At 45.7% G+C, this 17,796-nt stretch overlaps 1 protein-coding gene across 1 annotated transcript in view; it reads left to right on the top strand.

Moving 5' to 3' along the window:
- acat2 (acetyl-CoA acetyltransferase 2) overlaps positions 1 to 17,796 on the top strand; it is a 36,056-nt gene that overhangs the window by 6,215 nt on the left and 12,045 nt on the right. The window contains exons 3-7 of the mRNA XM_070889713.1: positions 6,196 to 6,377; positions 13,103 to 13,220; positions 14,632 to 14,775; positions 16,575 to 16,697; positions 16,813 to 16,967. Of these exons, the coding sequence (XP_070745814.1) occupies positions 6,196 to 6,377; positions 13,103 to 13,220; positions 14,632 to 14,775; positions 16,575 to 16,697; positions 16,813 to 16,967 (722 nt within the window). The remainder of the gene's footprint in view (positions 1 to 6,195; positions 6,378 to 13,102; positions 13,221 to 14,631; positions 14,776 to 16,574; positions 16,698 to 16,812; positions 16,968 to 17,796) is intronic.

Raw genomic sequence — 17,796 nt, 5'->3', positions numbered from 1 at the left:
CCGAGCTTTCAGAGAAATCAACCAGGTGTAGGGGGAGGACAGGGAGAACGTGATGTGGGTGGGGTTGGATGAACCTGATCTGAATTCCCTCTCTCCCCTCCGATCCTCTCCGCCCCCGGTCTCTCTCTCTCTCTCTCTCCCCCAGACTCTCTCTCTCCCTCCAGTTTCTCTCTCCCCCCCCCCCCCAGTCTCTCTCTCCCCCCCCCCCCCCAGTCTCTCTCTCTGCCCCACTCTCTCTCTCCCACCTCCAATTTTTTCTCTCTTTCAGAAGGCCGCAAAAATGTTTGTGTAGATAATCACAGCGCTATTCTAGGCGAAAGTCCTGGAGATAACCTAGAAGCAGCTCCAGCTTCAGGCTCGAGCGGCAATGAGCTCCACGCGAATCGTGATCCGGCCACACTTCCGGCTTCCACGTATATCGTACTATGCATGCGCGACCGGATCGAGTGTGCATGCGCAAAATGAGGCGGAGTCCAAGGCGTGCATGCGCAGAAGGACACAAAAAAGTTGTTGCAAATAATCACTTCGGAGTTGGACTGGGACTTGGGCAGTTACTTGAGGATGAGGAACTTGTAGGGTTACAGATAAAAAGCGGGGGTGTGAGACTAAGCACGACTGTTCTTTCTAAGAGCCAGCACAGGCACAACGGGCCAAATGGTCGCCTTCTGTGCTTTAAGTTTCCATGATTCTGTAACAATACTGGGGGGGGAGGGGTTGCCCTTTTTTTTTAAGGCCCATTAGCGCCTCTGATGGGACATAAAAACATAGGAATATAAGAAGTAGGAGCAGGAGTAGGCCATAGGGCCCCTCGAGCCTGTTCCGCCATTTAATACGATCATGGCTGATCAGATCATGGACTCGGATCCACTTCGTTGCCCGCTCTCCATAACCCCTTATTCCCTTATTGTTTAAGAAACTGTCTATTTCTGTCTCAAATTTATTCAATGTCCCAGCTTCCACAGTTCTCTGAGGCAACGAATTCCACAGATTCACAACTCTCTGAGAGACGAAATTTCTCCTCATCTCAGTTTTAAATGGGCAGCCCCTTAATCTAAGATTATGCCCTCAGGTTCTAGTTTCCCTTATCAGCGGAAACATCCTCGCTGCATCCACCTTGTCAAGCCTCCTCATAATCTTATACGTTTCGATAAAATCACCTCTCATTCTTCTGAATTCCAATGAGTAGAGGCCCAACCTACTCAACCTTTCCTCATAGGTCAACCCCCTCATCTCTGGAATCAACTCAATGAACCTTCTCTGAACTGCCTCCAAAGTAAGTATATCCTTTCGTAAATATGGAAACCAAAACTGCACGCAGTATTCCAGGTGTGGCCTCACCAATACCCTGTATAACTGTAGCAAGACTTCCCTGCTTTTATACTCGATCCCCTTTGCAATAAAGGCCAAGATTCCATTGGCCTTCTTGATCACTTGTTGTACCTGCATATTATCCTCTTGTATTTCATGCACAAATACCCCCAGATCCCACTGTACTGCAGTACTTTGCAATTTTTCTCCATTTAAATAATAACTTGCTCTTTGATTTTTTTCTGCCAAAGTGCATGACCTCACACTTTCCAACATTATACTGCGTCTGCCAAATTTTTGCCTACTCACTTAGCCTGTCTTTGTCCTTTTGCAGATTTTTTGTGTCCTCCTCACACATTGCTTTTTCTCCCATCTTTGTATCGTCAGCAAACTTGGCTACGTTACACTCGGTCCCTTCTTCCAAGTCGTTAATATAGATTGTAAATAGTTGGGGTCCCAGCATTGATCCCTGCGGCACCCCACTAGTTACTGATTGCCATCCTGAGAATGAACCATTTATCCTGACTCTCTGTTTTCTGTTAGTTAGCCAATCCTTTATCCATGCTAATATAGTACCCCCAACCCCGTGAACTTTTATCTTGTGCAGTAACCTTTTATGTGGCACCTTGTCAAATGCCTTCTAGAAGTCCAAATACACCACATCCACTGGCTCCCCTTTATCCACCCTGTTCGTTACATCCTCAAAGAATTCCAGCCAATTTGTCAAACATGACTTCCCCTTTATAAATCCATGCTGACTCTGCCTGACTGAATTTTGCTTTTCCAAATGTCCTGCTACGACTTCTTTAATAATGGACTCCCAACATTTTCCCAACCACAGATGTTAGGCTAACTGGTCTATAGTTTCCTGCTTTTTGTCTGCCTCTTTTATATAGGGGCGTTACATTTGCAGTTTTCCAATCGGCTGGGACCTCTCCAGAATCCATGGAATTTTCCTAAATTACAACCAATGCATCTACAATCCGTGCCGCTACTTCTCTTAAGACCCTAGGCTGCAAGCCATCAGGTCCAGGGGATTTTTCTGCATTTAGTCCCATTTATCTTACTGAGTACCACCTCCTTAGTGATCGTGTTAAGTTCCTCCCCCCCTACAGCCCCTTGACTATCCACTGTTGTAATATTGTTAGTATCCTCTACCGTAAAGATTGATACAAAATATTTGTTCAGAGTTTCTGCCATCTCCATGTTCCCCAATACTAGTTCCCCGGTCTGGTCCTCTAAGGGACCAACATTTACTTTCGCCACTCTTTTCCTTTTTATATAGCTATAGAAACTCTTGCTATCTGTTTTTATATTTCGTGCTGGTTTACTTTCATAGTCTATCTTCCCTTTCTTAATCATTTTTTTAGTCATTCTTTGGGACGGTATGGCCTTTCCGCGGGGCCGACCCATCCAGAATTGCCCCCGAGTCGGGGGCGGCTGGAACGGGTTTCTGCGTGCCCCATGTTTCCACCCCACCCGGCGCTCCGACCCATTGTCGGCCACGAACTGACCCCTTTTCCGCCCCGCGGGGAAAATTGTTCCGTGGGAGCGTGGCCACAGCCACTCAGTGCCTCCAACAGCTTCGTGCGGCGGGAAGCTGCCAATGGCTGGTCGGTGCAGCCGCCTTTAAAAGGCAGGGTGTATGGCTGCGGCCGCCATTTTGTTTTAATTGGCGGCCGGACAATGGCGGCCGCTTGTTGGGTACTCCTCTTGGGTACCAGGCTGCTGGCCTGTCCGAATCATTCCCTGGTGGTCCAGTGGGTTGCATGTTGGCCTCCCCTTTAAGTACTGAGGCAAAAAGTGAGCGTTTTGCAAAAGCTCCAGGGGGTTGCAGCGCCGGGGTTTTGCAGGATGGGGGTTTAAAGCCGGGAATCCAGGCTCTGGCAGTTTGGCACCAGAGCCGCCGCACTGACATAGACACCGCCCTGCTCCCGATGCAAACCCGCCCCGACACTGCCTCAAACAGCGCCCCAAAGCGCTGGGAGGCATTGTCAGAGTTAAGGAGACAAATTTTCCGGCTCTTTCCTCTGACCCCCGCCGGGCGATAAATTTCCTGATAATTCAAATTGCCCTCCCCAATTTCCCGCGGAGGGCAATTTCAGCCCCTAGGAATGGTGGCAAAGCTGCTTTTGGGATAATGACTATAGATGTTAAGAAGTCTGAAAAATGTGAAGTTTCTTATTAACATTAAATTATAGTGTATTTCTTCGCCAATTTCTTTCTTCTCTTATCCTGCAGTTCTCTGGTATATTTTGTAGGTGGAAATTGTTCATATGTAGGCATCAACAGTGAATGTTAATGGGCTATCTGATTCTGGAGGGGACATCGCATTACAGCCCACTCATAGCCTCGCCCTACATTTGGACACATGCATTCAAGTGGAGGGAAGCGGGTCATTAGTTAGCGATCAGGGAACAAGAACACTGTCTAATTTATTTAATTGCCCCCGCCACTCCCTAACTCCAGGATGCTGAGGCTAATTGTAGTGCTCCTACCACAGCCCTGGCTGAGGTCTAGCACAGACTGAGCTACTGGGGGAACAATGAGGTTTTAAAAATTGTTGTTAGACAGCAAAGATAAGTTAATGTCAATTTTAATATTTTTTTTGCCAATATCCTCCCTTTGCTCCTGTTCCATCGGCATTGGGTATTGTTTAGTACCTAACCCAAGAGCTATTTTTCATGACAAAGGTCATCGATCTGAAACGTTAACTTGTTTCTCTCTCCACGGATGCTGCCTGACCTGAGTATTTCCAGCATTTTCTGTTTTTATTAGCTATTTTTCATGTCTGACTTTAGACCGTGTCTAGACCACTGATCAATTATCAGAGTCAGTTTTGGGGTGGGGGGGGCGGGGTTGTGGATATCAAAGCTGGATTTAATCACAAGCACACTGAAGGACTAAAAACAATGGGGGGGGGGGGAAATTGCCCACCGTGCCGTTCAAGAAACCACCTCCCAGCGCTTTCGGGCGCTGTTGGAGGTAGTATCAAGTCGAGAGCACGGCAGTGATGACGTCAGCACGATGCGGCTGTGTTGCGTCACGCTGACGCGTCGCAACGTCTCTCCCTTCACTTAAAGGGGAGGGACGATATCAGGCCTCCGTAGAGCCCACTGGAGGTAGTAGCCCAGCACCCAAGGCGGGTACTGGGATGCCTGTTGGTGGCCCGGCTGCCTATTGGCGGCATGGCCAAACCAGCAGCTGCCATCGTCGAGCCGACTCGGGTTGGCCGACAAATAAAACAAAATAGCGGCCATGGCAGTACGCCCTCCCCTTTAAGGGCGGCCGCACCGCCCAGCCACTGGCAGCTTCGCGAGGCGCGAAGCTGTCGGGGAACACCGACCGGCAGCGGCGGGGGTCAAGGTAGGTAGTAATGAGATAGACTGGGTGTCATCGGCGTACATGTGGAACCTGAAGTGTTTTCGGAAGATGTTGCCAAGGGGCAGCATGTAGATGAGAAATAGGAGGGAGCCAAGGATGGATCCTTGGGGCCACCAGAGGTAATGGTGCGGGAGTGGAAAGAGAAGCCATTGCAGGTGATTCTCTGGCTATGACTGGATAGATAAGAGTGGAACCAGGCGAGTGCAGTCCCACCCAGCTGGACGAGGGAGGAGAGGCGTTGGAGGAGGATGGAGTGGTCAACCTTGTCAAAGGCTGCAGATAGGTCAATAAGGACGAGGAGGGATAGTTTACCACGGTCACAGTCACAATTGTGACTTTGATAAAGGCTGTTTCAGTACTGTGGTGGGGCGGAATCCTGATTAGAGGGATTCAGCATAGAGTTCTGGAAAAGGTGGGACGGATTTGGGCACGGATTTGAGAGGCGACAACATGCTCAAGGACTTTGGAGATGGGCCAGTAGTTTGCAAAGATAGAAGGGTCAAGAGTGTTTATTTTGAAGAGGTGGGTGATGGCAGATTTGAAGGGGAGGGGAGAGTATCTCAGGAGAGAGAACCGTTATCATCAGCTAACATTGTGGCCAGGAAGGGAAGTTAGGTGGTCAGCAGTTTGGTGGAAATAGGGTCGAGGGAGCAGGAAGTTATGTTAAACCATTATAAAACACTATATAGGCCCCGGCTGGAGTATAAGGGGAGATTTGATAAGAGTTGTACAAAATCTTGAAGGGTTTTGATAGAGTATATAAGGAGAAACTGTTTCTAGTGGCAGAAGGGTCGGTAACCAAAGGATACATATTTAAGGTAACTGGCTAAAGAACCACAGGCGACATGAGGAAACAAAAGTTTATGCAGCAAGTTGTTATACTGCCTGAAAGGGTGGTGGAAGCAGATTCAATAATAACTTTCAAAAGGGAATTGGATAAATACTTGAAAAGGAAAAATGTGCTGGGTTGTGGGAAAAGAGCTGGGGAATGGTACTAATTGGATAGCACTTTCAAAGAGCAGGCACGATGGGCCGAATGGCCTCCTTCTGCACGTATCATTCTATGATTCTACTTCCTGTTTTTCACTTTAATTACCGATGTTTATCTCTGATTAGCCGATTCTTGCCATCGGCCACATTCAGCTTGAATCTTTGAGCTACTTACTCCTGATTGGCTTTCTAGACCATGTGATTGAAAACAAGCATCAGTCCCCCAAATGTGACACATTCTTTCTGTGTTTTTTCAGGCTCTATTCCTCATTTTTTTCAGTTTTGCTAGTCCCTGCTGTTTTTTTAACACTCATCTACCATCGCCTTTTATTTTGTAGTTTCCCTGATTTTTTTTACACTGTGGATGCCCTGACACACTGAGGATCACACGAGAAAATAACCTCAGTAACTTTTCATGAAACATTCCCACATCTTGCAATTTTTTAACATAATGTTTTTGTGCTTTGAGCTGTGAAAGCATTGTTACAACATTTTTCTTTCATCATTTTGTAGGCCAAGGACAGAATCCTGCCCGCCAGGCTAGTGTCGGTGCAGAAATCCCACATCTGGTGCCAGCATGGAGTTGTCAGATGATTTGCGGCTCCGGGCTGAAAGCGGTGTGTCTCGCAGCACAGGCCATCATAACCGGGAGCTCCAATATTGTGGTAGCAGGAGGCATGGAGAGCATGAGCAAGGTATGAGCGCAGTGGGTCTGTCACATTCAGTGATCATTCTTGCCAAACACCTCTTGATTAAGGAGCAGATTTTAAAACATAATTCATTCTCCGCGTCACAAGCAAAGTCAAATTCTCAAACTTCCATGGTGGGATTTGAACTCGTATTCTCTGGATTATTAGTCCAGGCCTCTTGATTACTAGTCCAGTTATATATAACCAATACACTATGGTATGTTGTTTGTCCACATTTTTGGAATTTTCTTTAATTTATTCATTCGCGGGATGTGGGTGTCGCTGGCAAGGCCAGCATTTGTTGCCCATCCCTAGTTGCCCTAACAGCACTGTGTGAGTACCTGCACCACACGGACTGCAGCGGTTCAGGAAGGTGCCTCACCACCACCTTCTCAAGGGCAATGAATGCTGGGCTTGCCAGTGATGCCCTCATCCTGTAAAGTAATTTTTTTTTAAAACCACAATGAAGGTGTCCTCAGTGTGAAGACGGGACTGTCTCCACAGGACTGTGCAGTTACTCCTACGATACTGTCACGGATAGATTCATGTGTGACGGGTGGATTGGTGAGATTTGCCCTCACGTTGATTCTCTCACCACTTGCCATTCTGGCAGCTATGTCCTTCAGGACTCAGACAGCTTCAGGGTTCATCCACAAGCACAACTAGGGCAGAGTTGCCTGGACATAAAGTGCTCCTATAGCTGGGATTGTGAGCTGCTTCTGGCCTCTGGGCCACAATTTTGGAACCCCTGTACTCGTCCATTGGCAGTGCTATCAAATTCACAAACTGCCGTGATGGGATTTGAACTCGTGTCTCCGGATCGTTGGTCAGGCTTGTGGATTACTAATCCAGTAACATAACCACTGCGCTACCGTCTGAAGCTACTAATGAACTCTCCCAATGGACGAGTACAGGGGTTCCAAAATTGTGGCCCAGAGGTCAGAAGCAGCTCACAATCCCAGCTATAGGAGCACTTTATGTCCAGACAACTCTGCCCTATTTGTGCTTGTGGATGAACCCTGAATCAGAACACCACGATATTTTAGTATCAGCAGCATGGGATTATATGGGAACTGATGAGAACACGGATTTAAACTATATGGGACCCCCAAGGCTCACTAATGCAATCCTGGAAGACACAAAGCCTAGAAATCTCTGACCTAGTGGAAGTAGATACTGTCTGGTGTATCATTATTTATAGACTAGAAGGTCCCTGGATCGATTCCTGGTCTGTCTCGAGTTAACAATTGCAGAAGTTGGGGTGTTGCAGTTAGCCTCAGCACTTCAAGTTAGGAAAATGAGATCAACCAGAAAGATAATGGAATCTTTACTCAAAGATGCAATAGAAAAACGTTTAGAAACTGAAAATATAATGCAGAGTAGTCAGCACGGATTTCAAAAGAGAAGTCCATGCTTGACCAACATTATTGAATTCTTTGAAGAAGTAACAGAGAGTAGACAAGGGTAATGTGGTAGATGTAATAAATGATATTTTCAAAAGTCCTTCGATAAGGTACCGCATAATGGGCCGCCCCGACCTGTGTGAGAACACCACCGCAGGTCGGGGCTATAAATAGACCTGGAACGCCGGGCCCTGGAACATCATGGCGGAGATGCGGCGAATGAGGGTATGGGGCCCAGAAGAGCCGAGGGCCCAGGGGCAGCACGGACCTGCCCACACTGCGATATGTGTGCGCACACTAGGTCCATGCAGCAGAGCAGGTCTCCTGGTTAATCCTTGCCACTAGATAAAGGCCTAGCTCTGTCAAGCCCGTGTGGTGGCTGATGTGCAACTGTCACCACACATTAAAAAAATTCACGCACAGGCATCTTCCACCCCCTCAACTGGAGTTCAGGACTGGAACATCGGGTCCTTCATTGAAACATCTGTGAACTCATGTGGAAGCAAGTCATCCTCGTTCGAGGAACTGCCTATGATGATGACATAGTAGACTCATGACTAAGGTCAGACATGTGGAGGCAGGTAGAAGAATGGATAGCAAGTTGGCTACAAAACAGAAAACCGAAGTACAATTTCTAAATTTGCGGACGACACCAGTTTATACAAAGGAAGATTGTGACTAAACACAAGAAGACATTAATAAACACGGGAATGGTAGCATTGTGGTTAAGTTACATGGACTAATAATCCAGAGGCCTAGACTAATAATCTGGAGATCAAATCCCAACATGGCAGCTGGGGAATTTAAATTCAGTTAATTAAATAAATCCGGAATAAAAAGTAGTGTCACTAATGTGCTTTTGGGAATCTGCCGTCCTTACCTGGTCTAGCTATGTGTGACTCCAGGCCCACAGCAATGTGGTTGACTCTTAGCTGCCCTCTGAAATGGCCTAGCAAGCCATTCAGTTGTAACAAAGCGCTACAAGAATTAATAAGAAGAATAAAACCGGACGGACCACCTGGCATCGACCACAGCACCAGCTTCAGACACGGCAACGGCACACCCAGCCCAGTCAACCCTGCAAAGTCCTCCTCGCTAATATCTGGGGACGTGCCAAAACTGGGAGAGCCACAGCCTGACATAGTCATACTCTCAGAATCATACCTTTCAGCCAATGTGCCAGACTCCCCCATTATCATCCCTGGGTATATCCTGTCCCACCGGCAGGACAGACCCACCCGAGATGGTGGCACAGTGGTATACAGTCGGGAGGGAGTGGCCCTGGGAGTCCTCAACATTGACTCTGGACCCATGAAGTCTCAAGACTTCAGGTCAACTTTGCAGATTACCACCTACTGCCCTTCCTCAGCTGATGAATCAGTACTCCTCCATGTTGAAGACCACTTGGAAGAAGCACTGAGGGTAGCAAAGGCACAGAATGTACTCTGGCTGGGAGACTTCAATGTCCATCACCAAGAGTGGCTCAGTAGCACCATTACTGACCGAGTGAGAGAACCAACCCAAGGGAAAAACCTACTTGACCTTGTCCTCACCAATCTACCTGTCGCATATGCATTAGTAGTAGTGATCACTGCAGTGTCCTTATGCAGATGAAGTCCCGTCTTCACACTGAAGATACCCTCCATCCTGTTGTGTGGCACTCCCACCGTGCTAAATGGGATAGATTCAGAACAGATCTAGCAGCTCAAATCTGGGCATCCATGAGGTGCTGTGGGCCATCAGCAGCAGCAGAATTGTATTCCACCACAATCTCATGGCCCAGCATATCCCCACTCTATCATTACCATCAAGCCAGGGGACCAACCCTGGTTTAATGAGGCGTGCAGAAGAGCATGCCAGGAGCAGCACCAGGTGTGCCTAAAAATGACGTACCAACCTGGGAAACTGCAACACAGGGTTACATACATGCTAAACAGCGGAAGCGGCATGCTCTACACAGGGCTAAGCAATCCCACAATCAACGGATCATATTAAAGCTCTGCAGTCTTGCCACATCCAGTCGGGAATAGTGGTGAACAATTAAACAATTAACTGGAGGAGGAGGCTCCATGAATATCCCGATCGTAAATGATGAAAAAGCTCAGCGCGTGAGAGCATAAGACAAGGCTGAAGCGTTTGCAACCATCTCAGCCAAAAGTGCCAAGTGGATGATCCGTATCGGCCTCCACCTGAGGTCCCCACCATCCCAAAGCCAGTCTTCAACCAATTCGATTCACTCCACGTGATATCACGAAACGACTGAGTGCACAGAATACAACAAGGTCTATGGGCCCTGACAACATCCCAGCTGTCGTGCTGAAGACTTGTGTTCCAAAGCTATCTGCGCCTCTAGCCAAGCTGTTCCAGTACAGCTACAACACTGGCATCTACCCGACAATGTGGAGAACTGCCCAGGTAGGTCCTGTTCACAAAAGGCAGGACAAATTCAATCCGGCCAATTAAGGCCCCATCAGTCTACTCTCAATCATCAGCAAAGTGATGGAAGGTGTTATCAAGTGCTATCAAGCGGCACTTGCAGTATCCTGCTCATCAATGTTCAGTTTGGTTTCCGACAGGAACGCTCGGCTCCAGACCTCATTACATTCTTGGTCCAAACAAGGACAAAAGAGCTGAATTCCGGAGGTGAGGTGAGAGTGACTGCCCTTGACATCAAGGCAACATTTGACTGAGTGTGGCGTCAAAGAGCCCCAGTAAAATTGAAGTCAATGGGAATCGGGGGGGGGGGGGGGGGGGGTAAACTGTCCACTGGCTGGAGTCATACCGAGCACAAAGGAACATGGTTATGGCTGTTGGAGGTCAATCATCTCAGCCCCAGGACATCGCTGCAGGAGTTCCTCAGGGCAGTGTCCCAGGTCCAACCATCTTCAACTGCTTCATCAATGATCTTCCCTCCATCATAAGGTCATAAGTGTGGATGTTCGCTGATGATTGCTTAGTGTTCAATTCCATTCGCAACTCCTCAGATAATGAAGCAGTCCATGCCAGCATGCAGCAAAACCTGGACAACATTCAGGTTTGAGCTGATAAGTGGCAAGTAACACTCGCGCTACACAAGTGCCAGGCAATGACCATCTCCAACAAGTGAGAATCTAATCACCTCCCTTGATATTCAGTGGCTTGCCATCGCCAAACCCTCCACCATCAACTTCCTGGGGGTCACCATTGACCAGAAACTTAACTGGACTTGCCACATAAATACTGTGGCAACACAGCAGGTTAGAGGCTGGGTATTCTGCGTGAGTATCTCACCTCCTGACTCCCAAAGCTTTTCCACCATCTACAAGACAAGTCAGGAGTGTGATGGAATACTCTCCACTTGCCTGGATGAGTGCAACTCCAACAACACTCAAAAAGCTTGACATCATCCAGAACAAAGCTTGATTGGCACCCCATTCACCACCTTCAACATTCATTCCTTCCACCACCGGTGTACCGCGGGTGCTGGGTGTACCATCTATAAGATGCACTGCAGGAACTCACCACGGCTTCTTTTGCAGCACTTCCCAAACCCGCGACCTCCATGTCACACACTATCTTGACTTGGAAATATATCGCTGTTCCTTCATCGTCGCTGGGTCAGAATCCTGGAACACGCTCCCTAACAGTGTTGTGGGAGTACCTTCACCACGTGGACTGCAGCGGTTCAAGAAGGAAGCTCGTCGTCACCTTCTGGGGAACAATTAGGGATGGGCAATAAATGCTGGCATTGCCAGCGACGCCCACATCCCGGAACTAATTTTTAAAAAACTTACAAAATGAGTGTTTAATTGGCAAATGAATTTTAATATAGATGAGTGTGAGGTGGTGCATTTTGGTAGGAAGAATAAGGAGACCACATACTTCTTGGATAATCAGAGTCTAAATGAGGTGGAGGACACATTCACAAATCACTAAAAGTAGTTAACAAGGTCTTTACAAAAACAAGCACTGTTTATTTCTAGAGGGATAGAATTGAAAAGCAGGAAGTTATCTCAAACTGCTACAGAACCTTTGTTAGACCACTGTGCACAGTTCTGGTTTCCATATTATAAAAAAGATATAAAGGCATTGGAGAGGATGCAACAAAGATTTACAAGGATGATACTAGAACTGAGAGGTTATAACGATCAGGAAAGACTGAACAGGCTGGGGCTTGTTTCTCTAGAAAAGAGAAGGCTGAGAGGAGACCTGATAGATGTCCTTAAACTGATGAAAGGTTTCAATAGAGTAGAAATAGAGATGTTTCCACTTGTAAGGGGTTCAAAAAGACCTGCCCTTAAATAGAAAATAGTCACTAATAAATTCAACAGGTAATTCCGGAGAAACCTTTATTCAAAGAGTGGTAAGAATGTGGAACTCCCTACCACAAGGAGTAATTGAGGCAAATAGCATAGATGCATTTAAGGGGATGCTCGATAAACACACAAGGGAGAAAAGAATCGAAGGGTATGCTGATAAAGTTTGATGAAAGAGGGGTGGGAGGAGGCTTTTGTGGAACATAAACACCGGCATAGACCACTTGGGCTGAATGGCCTGTTTCTGTGCTGTACACTCGATGTAACCAGGGTTTCCTCTACTTATCACCATCGAGTCTTTTAATAAATGGAGACATCAGGTATCAACAGGATTACCCTCCATTGTGATGTGCTTCACGGAAGAATAGCCCACCAAAACTAGGCTCAAATTTGATCAAGGTGCTGGAGGGAAAGCAGTGCACATGGACCTCAGTGGGTATTAATGCACAGGAAAGGACAAGGTGAGGTTTATATATTTTTTTAAATGTGGCGAATAGCCACAGCAAAAAACAGCAACTTCAGGAGAGATGGGGAGAAACTGAAAACTGCACCAAGTTTAACCTTCACACGAGCACAGTCAAAAAATTGACATAGATTGCCCTCGTATACACACAATTTCTTTTAAAAACATGGAAAAGTCCTTCTTCCGTCCCCACATAGCATTTTTTTCTCCTTTGTTGGAATACCAATATAGACACCAACAGGCCTCTGGTACCTCACCCAATTGACCATTTGGAGAGCATGGCTATTCTACCACAGAGGGCATCATAGATGAGTACCTGTCGACACCCAGTCCCCACACACGTGTATGCTTCCCCTCTGTAATATTTAATTTGTCTAGTGTAATACGTCTAAATCATTTTTTTCATATTGATAACAATATGCAGATTAGGATATTTGTCTGTTTAAAAAATACTAAAGGTTAAAAGTCTCGGTTGTTCTTTTCAACCAGGTCTTAACTCAAGCACCTGCAACAAGTGCAGACCCACTGCGAAGTGCTAGACTAAAAGCTGCATTCATTTTTGCCCACTAGGCTCCACACGTGGCACAGATGAGAGCTGGGATCAAACTGGGGGATGTATCACTTCAGGATAGTATTCTGTGTGATGGTCTAATGGATGCGTTTAACTGCTACCACATGGGAATAACAGGTAAGAGCTGCCACTAACTACTGAAAAGACACCTCCGGTATATCATAAATGCTATTTCAGACAGAAACAGAATTTTTTCATCATGTGAGTGAATCACGTGGATACTGTGGAAAGCCTGAGAGCAATTTGTTCCTTTAACTGTCAGCCTTGGCTCAGTGGTAGCACTCTCACTGCCAAGTCCCACTTCAGAGATATGAACACATAATCTAGGCTGAGATTTCAGTGCAGCACTAACTTTATAACTAAAACACTAACTTATTTTAGTTACAAGTGTGTTGTCATAGCCAACTTCCTGACTTGGTCAAGTAGCGGACATGTGGAAGAATCTAAAAAGGGGATGAGAATGACAACTCAAAGTGGGAAATGAAATAAAGCTTTAAATATTGTGTTTTTAAGGGGGAGGGTAACTTTCCACAGTGTTTGAGCATAGAGCATCGTGTGGGAAAGTCTGACGGGTCTGTGTTATGGAATTGTGATCTGCCGTGTCCCATTTACCCATGTGCTATTGTGTTGACACTCCATGCCTAGAAGTAATGTGTATTTTGGTCACTTTAGATTTATCTTATCTCCCATTTTATTGAGTTATTGTTCCCCCTTTTCTTTTTAGATTCTCTCACATGTCCGACATACTCTATTCATCAGGAAATCAGCCGCTGACAATTATACTCATTTTTGAAACTTCCCAAACTGCTTTAATAGTTTATTGTTTTACGAATTGCATTTAAATGCATTTGAGTTAGTTTAGTTGCAACTGGTGTACAGGCCACTCTCCAGACAAAGTACCAGCTCTCATTTGTATATGAAATCAGATGACAGGAAAAATGTGAATTGGTCCAAATGGATTAACCTAAAATCTGTTTAGGTTAAAAAGTTAATTCTGCTTCTGAATCATAAAAGGAAAGGGAGGACATATGAATGGACACTGGGTAGCAGGGCACAAGGCATGTCGGTGTACAAGACTGCTGCACCAGCATGCCTTGCAGCATGGTTTGCTGATTTTAGTCCGGTTGTCACACAGGACGTGGGGAAAACTTTGAGTTTGAGTCAACCCGGGCTGTACCCACTTGTTTCTTAGTGATGAGTAATTTGGCCACCGTCTTTGCTCAGGGATAACGTGTGTTGTAGAAGGTGCTTGAAAGACCAGAATAAATAAATAAAAATGAGCTAAAACAGGAACGATGTGAAGCGACCACAGATTGAGCAACTGACTAATCCCCGGACCGAGTTCTCAGACAAGGGGGTGTCATTTTGACGTTGGCCAATAGTGTAAAATAGGTGATAACTGACCGGCTGCCTGTTGTACACTCTGGCCGACCTTGGTTTCCACAATCAGGCGAGCGGCTGATTGTAGCGCAGCTTCATTTTTACAGCACAGTGTTTTAATTTTGTTGTTCTTCTCTTCCTTGTGCAGCCGAGAATGTGGCCAAAAAGTGGAATGTGAGCCGAGAGAAACAGGACAGGTTTGCTATACAGTCCCAGAAAAGAACTGAGACGGCACAAAAAGCGAATTTTTTTGAGAAAGAAATTGTCCCCGTCTCTATCTCATCTAGAAAAGGTATTGGTGCGATCTTCGACATTGGTCGTGGGTCAGCTCTGTTTTTTGGGGGAGAGGGACTGGGGTGCAGGAGAGGTGGTTTCAGTCTCCATCATGTAATTTCCCCCTTCCTCCCCTGAAAGTGCTGCTTAATACTGGGGCCCTGTCATTGATATTTAACCCTAATGGTATATTCATTCATCTGTCAGCCTTGACAGTGCATGTCGCAGGCTACTTGATTGTGGCGGGGGCACCTCAATCAAGCCAAGCGGTAGCTTGATCTTTCCCAATGTTCACACACACTCATACTTCCAGCAGCAGCTTCTGCATGGCAGTCGGTCAGCAAGAACTGTGGCTGAGTCTTTCCCACGACTCACGAGCATCGAGACCATGAGGATGCGGATCGAACCTCAGTCCCATCCTGGTCTGTACAGTGTTTAACAGCCAGTCCTTTGAAGGGAGCTGGCGCCAATTACTTTGGTAGCATCTGTAAAATCCCACAGTCACACCCAGTTTGTTTATGCACTGACAGCAGTGGTACTCAGCACTGTGTCTACAGGTATATACAAAGCTCAGTACTGATGCCACAAGTTTATGGTGTGGGCTGTATCGCTGTCGGCCTCTGCCCCCTCGGTATCTCTAATTTACACTGATTGCTGCTGCAATTCTATGGGATATGTTTAAAGCTGAGTTCAAGTTAGAGTACTAATCACATTATAAGTATTAATTGTTTCTTTCAGACATTTATTGAGGTGACCAGGCTTTTTTGATGTCCTAAGTAACAACCAAAGCAAATCAAGAAGGAACTGTTATGACTTCATGTTAGCAACAGGAAGTGATCTATCTTCGTGGGTCATATGGAGCCTCATGCCTCCTATAAATTTTAAATCCCTGTTCCCACTAATGTGCATATTTAATTACATGTTCCTGTTAATATGCAAATTTGGACCCATATAACTATTAATTTGTACAGATCTCAAGTTGCTGATATTAACAGATCTTGGTGCTCTGATCACCAACGTGGCAACAGCCCGAAGGACAGATCTCTAAGCCCACAAAATTTCAAATCTGTGAATCAATAAGAACACAAATAAGACCGAGTCATCTGGGCTTCCAGAGCTGATTTGGGTGGCCACAGTTTCTCCCTCCTGAAATTTAACATTATGGTGGCGTGTTCTGTCTTCGCTAGTTATTCATGTGTTTTGGCGGGCGAGGAATGTCTGCTGGGTAATAAAATGCTTTTCTCCTATTTTCTCCCAGTGTGTTCTATTTAGGGGCATTGTACTAGATGAATGGATGAAAAACCCATATCCAATCCTATGTACTATACATAACTGCATTTCATCCTTTATCAAATTAGCACATGCACAAATGCTGGGATATTTTTGTTGATGATTGTTGTGCCTTCTCCCTCTGAAGCCACTTCAGAGTAAAGCTCCCCCGGTGAAACACCTCTAGTGTACCAATGGGATGTTTTCCATTCCTGACTTCAACCCCCTTTCATTAGTAGCTCTGTACAGACTGCATTAAAACAGACCATGGGTCGTTTTACTGGAGATGTCCTGCATCATGAGTAAAGAAAATAATTGAAAAATACAAACGCAAGGTATTAGGACAGTAAAAATTGACCCATCATAAGTGCATTTTATCCTTTTGTTCTGAATACTCATTGGGCAGTGAAGTAGGTTTTAATTTGGTGGTTTTCACATTGAAAAGACACCATCAACAACAATGCACCAGGGGTCTGTCTCATAGTGTTTTGTGTGTTCAGTGTTGGCTTCTGCTTATAAATAACTGGACGTAAACATATTTCTCTTCAGGTTCTATTGAAGTGTCAGTTGATGAATTTCCCCGTCATGAGAGCAGCTATGAAGTGATCTCAAAACTGAAGCCATGTTTTTTAAGCGATGGGACTGGCACCGTCACTGCTGCTAATGCATCGGGTGAGTGAGGCGCCTTCCCTGTAAACCCCAGACAGCCGTTTCTATCTCCAGAGCAGATTGATCTTTTGCAGTAACTGGACTGATGTTATTTTGGTTTCTGTTCCTATTGCTGCAGGTATAAATGATGGGGCTGCAGCTGTAATTCTGATGAAAAAATCAGAGGCTGTTAAAAGAAATCTGACACCTTTGGCACATGTTGTATCCTGGGCACAGACTGGTTTGGATCCTGCTTTTATGGGAATTGGCCCGATACCAGCAATAAAGAAAGCGGTAAGGCAAGTTATTAAGCAAGCTCCTTCAGAGCTTTATACATTAATCCGAGGCTTTATTGTATTGCATCTACCGTACAGAGTGCCGCAAAATATAGCCGATAATTTCATTTCTTTCTTGCTTATTTCATTGGATAAGTCAGATAATTCCACAAAGGAAATCATTAGGACAACCTCTACCTTTCAGAAAACAGGAAGTTCAGCCCTTATTGCATATGATTTTTATAGAGGAAAAACCATAAGGTTAAGAAAGAGTTTCAAAATAGAAATCAGTCAATGTCAACTTGCGAGAAATGGGGCAATAACTTGTTTTCTTAAAATCAAATTACTTTGATGATTGGGACAGTTTGAACATAAGAACATAAGAACATGGAACAGGAGTAGGCCATCTAGCCCCTCGAGCCTGCTCCGCCATTCAATAAGATCATGGCTGATCTGGCCGTGGACTCAGCTCCACTTACCCGCCCTCTCCCCGTAACCCTTAATTCCCTTATTGGTTAAAAATCTTATCTATCTGTGACGTGAATACATTCAATGAGCTAGCCTCAACTGCTTCTTTGGGCAGAGAATTCCACAGATTCACAACCCTCTGGGAGAAGAAATTCCTTCTCAACTCGGTTTTAAATCGCCTCCCCTGTATTTTGAGGCTGTGCCCCCTAGTTCTAGTCTCCCCGACCAGTGGAAACAACCTCTCTGCCTCTATCTTGTCTATCCCTTTCATTATTTTAAATGTTTCTATAAGATCATCCATCATCCTTCTGAACTCCAACGAGTAAAGACCCAGTCTACTCAATCTATCATCATAAGGTAACCCCCTCATCTCCGGAATC

This window comes from Pristiophorus japonicus, chromosome 9, assembly GCF_044704955.1.
Source record: "Pristiophorus japonicus isolate sPriJap1 chromosome 9, sPriJap1.hap1, whole genome shotgun sequence".
Classification (NCBI taxonomy): domain Eukaryota; kingdom Metazoa; phylum Chordata; class Chondrichthyes; family Pristiophoridae; genus Pristiophorus; species Pristiophorus japonicus.
This window is presented reverse-complemented; position numbering and strand designations above follow the sequence as displayed.